The 6,000-nt window shown below is 53.7% G+C and overlaps 1 protein-coding gene across 1 annotated transcript in view; it reads right to left on the bottom strand.

Moving 5' to 3' along the window:
• Positions 1-6,000, bottom strand: part of ABCC6 (ATP binding cassette subfamily C member 6) — a 53,648-nt gene that overhangs the window by 31,402 nt on the left and 16,246 nt on the right. The window contains exons 8-10 of the mRNA XM_040458952.1: positions 4,627-4,821; positions 2,979-3,156; positions 362-523 (exon numbers count right to left, since the gene is read on the bottom strand). Of these exons, the coding sequence (XP_040314886.1) occupies positions 362-523; positions 2,979-3,156; positions 4,627-4,821 (535 nt within the window). The remainder of the gene's footprint in view (positions 1-361; positions 524-2,978; positions 3,157-4,626; positions 4,822-6,000) is intronic.

Genomic DNA, 6,000 nt, shown 5'->3' with positions numbered 1-6,000 from the left:
GGATTTCAGGGTGACCTTCTGACGTTAGGGACCATCCACCAAAAGACCAGGAGGGTGATGGGTGGGTCTTCTGCAGATTTGTTGGGGTCAGGGGTCTGCCCCTTTAATGGCTCTGCATTTTCCCAGGAGTCCTTCGTCCCCCTCCCTCTTCCTACGTGTGCCCACTGCATGCTGGGCCCTGGCTACAAGGCGGCCAGTCAGAAAGGGTGCTGGCCCCGTGTCCCGTAGGGTAGGGGCAGTAGGCGTAGATCTACAGTCACCGTGACGACACCCACTGGATGGTACTTGGGACCACTCTGTGCTCGCTCACTGTCGCTATGCCGCTGATACACCTGCCGGGGGCCTGTGAACTGTGGCACACCTGCCAGAGGTAGGCGAAGCAGATGATCATCCAGATAATCGGCAGCCACAGCCCGTTAAGGTAGATGACGCTCTCGGTCAGCCGCTGCACGTCCACGGACACCAGGTTGACCACGTCACCCACCGTGCTGGCTTTTCTGGAGGCGCTGGACAGGACCAGGACCTGGGCGGGGCGGGAGGATGGAGACCTGAGCCAGAGGGAAGGACGGGACGAGTGGGGTGGAGGAGGGCAGGGAGGCCCAAAGCACGGACGGAGCAAGAGCACAGCCACCTGGCCGGTCTGGGGTCTAAGCTGGTCTGCCCTTGCTGGCAGAGGCAGGTCTCTTCCCTATCTAGCCTCAGTTCACTCGTCTGTAAAGCGGGCTAGTGAATCTCCTGAGCCAACCTCCCAGGGCCGTCATGAGAATTTGGAGAGATGACCAAAGAAAAAAATCCTCTGACATCCCTAAAACACTGTTGTGGCAAGTTAGTAGCACAATATATAAAACCCTTGGGTTCATGATGATACTGGGGATCGTTTCCTGAATTCCAACCATGCCCCAGGCACTGTGCTAAATGAACAGGGTCACCGTTTTCTGTGATGGGGCCCAACCCACAACCAGATGGAGTAGGTGCTGCCATATCTCATTCAGTCTACAATGCTATGGACGAAACGCTCTGGTTTTGTGTCACTAAGGGCAAAAAAAGTAAATGCGATTAAATTAAGACACATGATATACATCTTGATTTCAGAAGGGTTAAAAAAAAAAAGTGAGACTGGGATCAATGAAGTGCAGAATTGCTAACCCCACTTTACAGCCAAGGAAACTGAGGCACAGAGAAGTTGACCAACTTACCCAAAGTTGAAGGCCCTTCTAAAAGGCTAGGCCAAGCTTGGAATCTAGGATGACCAAGGCGAGACAGGAGCTAGACAGGGTGTTAGATCAATTCCCTGAAGGCATCTACACGGTGCCCCTCACACACCAGACCTGGTTCTCTGGCAGCCCCAGATGTGGGCCCTGGGGTCACAGTGGACCCCTTCCAGCCTGTTGAATGCTAAGCTCTATTTGCCATCGTGTCTGCTGAGTGTGTGAGGGAAGAAGTAAGGCGGTAAATGAGTGAGCCAGGAAGGACTGAGTAGAAAATCTCCAGAAGAATATTCCAGTCTTTATCGAGTACCTAGTGTGGGCCTCACAGTGAACGGAGTACCGAGAAGACAGAGGCAGGGGGCTTGCTCTCCCACAGCAGAGTTTGAACTGGGGAGGAAAATTGAATCACAACTTACATAGTTCCTTCTTTAATGGCAGTTATGAGGCATGTGATGAAGCAATGTTTTAAGATAATATTATTCAGTAACAATAATAATAATAATTACTATTATTGCCTATTAGCAAGGTGGACTGTGGGGCCTTAATTGTGGTGTTCACAGGGAGGAAGGGTCGGTGAGGGGAAGCAGGGTTGGCTAGCTTGAATAATTTTGGTGGGCTCTGGGGCACAGGAGCTGTCCCTCGTCCAGCACCTGGCCCTGGGGTGACTGGGGCAGGCGCGTGGGGGCCCAGAGTGTCGAGAGCCCCATCAGGGGGCGATCGGGAGTGTGGGCTCTGGACTGGGTAGCTGGCATGAAAGGGATGCTCCTGGCGAGTCATTTCCTACGTCTAGAAATTGGCTAGCCCTGTCTACGTACCAGGTCCGGAAAATAAGCAGACACGGTTAACGGGGAGGCAGAGCAGCGCGGGGAGCCGGGGGCTGACCTCTGAGGAGATGGGCAGGGCTCCCCTAAGGGTGGGCACGGGAGAGCAACAGCCTCAAGCCTCAGCTCGGCACGTGGATTCACAAGACCAGACGGGCCACACTGACCCGGAGCTTGCCCGGGTCTAAGACACAGCAGCCACGCGGTCAGGGGAGCCATCCACACAGCCGTCCAGGGGCTGTTCCCTTTGCCCCGGTTCTCCCCCAGGGGACAGCGTGGGCGTGACAGGAGACTCGCGGGGACTGGGTGGCCCAGGCTCAGGGGCTCCAGACCCCACGGGAGCCAGAGAGTCCGATAGTCTTACGGCAGATAGTCTTGTGAGCTCCAGTCCCAGGGCTCCCAAGGGGACAAGAGCAGGAAAAGAAGCTCCAAGCTATGGCTTCCCATCAGGTACTCATGCTCCACCGACAGAACTTTCAGCCCAGATGAATTTACCAATGGGTCAGGAGTCATTTTTACCATAAACAGCGTTGCCTGGGGATGTAGCTGATAGTCTACCTCCATCTGGTTTCCACACAGCCCCAAGATTAGCCCTTTATCCTCATGGGGGATGAGTGGAAAGTACATGAAAAGAAATGGAAGGGTGTCCAGGTAGTGGCAACAGCAAGCGCAAAGGTCCTGAGGTCGGAGGTTGCCTGGTATGTTTGTGGCTGGAGTGGGTTGAGCAAGAGAGCAGGTGTGTGTTGTTATAGAGTTGGAGAGGTGCCAGGGTCACATCACTCAAGGTCTTATGGAAATAACCAAGAAGGTGAGAGTGTAGTAAAGTAATGAATGAGGGCATTTTCAGGCACAGATGATATGATGTGACCCTTTTGGGCTAGAATGTTTCATATAAATTCGGAAGAGATGGGGAGACGGGAAAGACCCGCACCTCTCGCCCAGGGCTCACCTTCCTGTACACCAGGCCAGTAATGGCAGCTCGCAGCCTCATCTGCAGCACCTTGAGTCTGTACATGTACTGCTGCTCCCATACTGATTGCAGGAAGGCAGAGAGGAACATCAGCACCGCGAGGAGATACCCTTTCCAGGCCGGGGTCGTGGGATTACCAATAAACTCCAGAAAAAGGCTTTCGAGAGAGGGAGAGTACGAGCGGTAAGAGAAGGCATCCATGGTTGTTCCTTTTGCCTGAGAGGATCAGACAGAGTGGTAGATATTTTTGCAAAAATGCAAGTTATTTCTCCCACTGTCCACACTCATTTTCTTTTTTTTTTTAAGTTTATTTAATTTGAGAGAGAAAGAGAGAGTACAAGCACATGAGCAAGGATGGGGCAGAGAGAGAGACAGAGAGAGAGAGAGAGAGAGCAAGCAGGGGAGAGGCAGAGAAAGAGGGAGACACAGAATCCGAAGCAGGCTCCAGGCTCCGAGTGGTCAGCACAGAGCCCGACGCGGGGCTCGAACTCACAAACCGCAAGGTCGTGACCTGAGCCGACGTCAGACTTAGCTTAACTGACTAGCCACCCAGGCACCCCCTGCACATTCATTTTCAATGTGATTGCTGCTCCTTTGACCTGGAGGGGAGTATTTTGTCTCCACGTGTTATGGGCTGAGTTGTGCCCCCACCAAATACCTATGTTAAATCCTAATTCCCGGTACTTTAGAATGCGTCTGTATTTGGAGATCGGGCCTTTCAAGGGGAAATTTAGTTAAAATAAGGCCATGAGGGTGGAACCGTAATCCCATTTGATTGGTGTCCTTCTAAGAGCAAACTTGCACACACAAGGAGATACTATGGGCACACACACACACAGAAGAAAGACCACGTGAGGACACAGCGCGTCCAAGAGAGAGGCCTCATAAAATCCGTCTTGATCTTGGACCGCTCGTTGCCAGCACTGTGCGAACATGGATTTCTGTTGTCTCAGCCACCCAGCCTGTAATACTGTCATGGTAGCCACAGCACACAAATCGACTATCCCCTGAATCTGGGCTGGCCGTGCAACCAGCTTTGGCCCAGAAAACAGTGCAGGTAAAACTGTGCCAGCCCCCAGCCCGAGGCCTCAAGAGAAAGTGGCCCTTTTGCTCTGGGTCTTTAAGCCCTGCCAGATGGCCATGTGAACAAGCCGGAGCTAGCACTGTGGGCCATGAAAGATCGCATGGAGCAGAGACACGCTGTCCCAGCTGAGACCGTCTCCGACCAGCCAGCCCCCGGCCAGCTTCACACACGGCTGAGCACAGACACACGGGGGAACCCAGCTGACGGAAGAACTGCCCAGCCGAGCCCAGCCCCAACTGCTGACCCACATTATCACGCGCTAAGGAAGTGGTGGTAAGCCCCTCGCTTTTGGGTTGTTTTGTTATACGGCAAAAGCTAACTGATACAGTCAGGGTTGAGTTCATTCATCTTCTCTCCCTGAGGCTAGTCAATTTCTCCGTACTTTTGTCCCTTCCTCAGTATCCTTTTCACCCACTCTCCAGTGCCCCGGGCACCGGAGGACTAGGAAGAGGAAGAAAGAGAGCTGGTGCCCCTTGACTCTGGAAAGACACCATTAAGGAAAGGACCACCAGCCTTAGCAAGGCACCCAAGGTCTGGACCCACCTGAGGAGCTTGGGGACAGCAAACCTGAAGACATCAGAGATGACAAGGCTCAGGGTCCCCAGGAGGAAGGTGGAACGGAACATCTGCCAGATGGCCCTCAGCAGCGAGCCGCTCTGGCTCCCTTCTTGCTGCAGGAAGACCTCCGTCTCTGGGACCTCCGTGCCATACCTTTTAGCTGCTCCTGCCTTGGTGTGCCTTACAGGAGAGGAGAAAATGGCTCTGGGTCATTGCAAGAGACTGAATATTTGTTTCTGTCCTGCACCAAAACTCACATGTTGAAATCTAACCCCCAGGGTGATGGTATTTGGAGGTGGGGCTTTGGGGAGGTGATGAGGTCATGAGGGTAAGGCCCTCGTGAATGGGAGCAGACAGATCCTTCCTCCTTCCAGCATGTGAGAACAGCCTTAGATGCAGCCATCTATGAACCAGGAGGCAGGCCCCCATGACACCGCATCTGTGGGGTTTTGATCTTGGAGTGCCCAGCCTTGCCTCCAGCGCGGTAAGAAATGAATGCCTGTGGTTTAGAAGCCACTCAGCCTATGGTATTTTGTTACAGTGCCTGAATGGACTAAGATAGTCCTTTCACATATTCTCAGAGGTGGCAGATGAGTTTCCAGTAGGACCAGGCATCACAGGACCGTTTTCCCAACAAGGGGGATGACGGGGTAAGCATCCCGCCTTGCTCTCTCAACTGTTCTTCTGTGTCCCCCAGAGGACCCCTTTATGAGACAACGGGGCAGGAAGGGGCAGGGCAGGAGGGCTGCCCTAAGGCGTTACGGATGCTGATGGCACTGCACATGCATCGAGCACCTACTATGTGCCAGGCACTCCTCAGTCCTCTGAAGAAGCTGGCCAGCTAGGTGTTAACCCCATTTCACAGATGGTGAAAAGAAGGTTTAGAATGACCTTGCCCAAGGGCACACAGCTGAGAAGTGTGTGGGATTTGATCCCAGCTCTGTGCCTTCAGAGCCTAGGCATTCTGTGAGCCATTAATGCAACTCCTCCTCCTCCCTTGCGTAACTGGCTAGCCCTTAGGTGGTTTAGAGCTGGTCTAGAACCAGTTTAGAATCACAGCTGATGTCCATGGGCCCAGCATTCCTGGTCTGGATGAAACCACGGATGGAAGCTGGGGGGAAGGTGGGGAGTGGAAGGGAGAGCCAGGCAGGCAGGTCCTCAGCTGCTGAGAGTCTGGGTGCTGTGTGGCCTTGGGCAGACAATCGCCTTCTCTGTGCCTCTGTGTCCTCATGCTTGCAAGGAAGGGGCTGGTCCCACTCTTTGAGCTTCTTCCAGCTCCGACAACCTCTGGGGTTATCAGTAATTTCAGTGCCTGTTTAAAGAGCCGGGACCTGGGGCTGGGCTCTGGGATCAGCCCTG

This window comes from Herpailurus yagouaroundi, unplaced genomic scaffold, assembly GCF_014898765.1.
Source record: "Herpailurus yagouaroundi ecotype Mexico unplaced genomic scaffold, PumYag 222, whole genome shotgun sequence".
Taxonomy (NCBI): Eukaryota; Metazoa; Chordata; class Mammalia; order Carnivora; family Felidae; genus Herpailurus; species Herpailurus yagouaroundi.
Note: the sequence above shows the minus strand (reverse complement) of the source record. Positions and strands in the feature narration are given on the sequence as shown.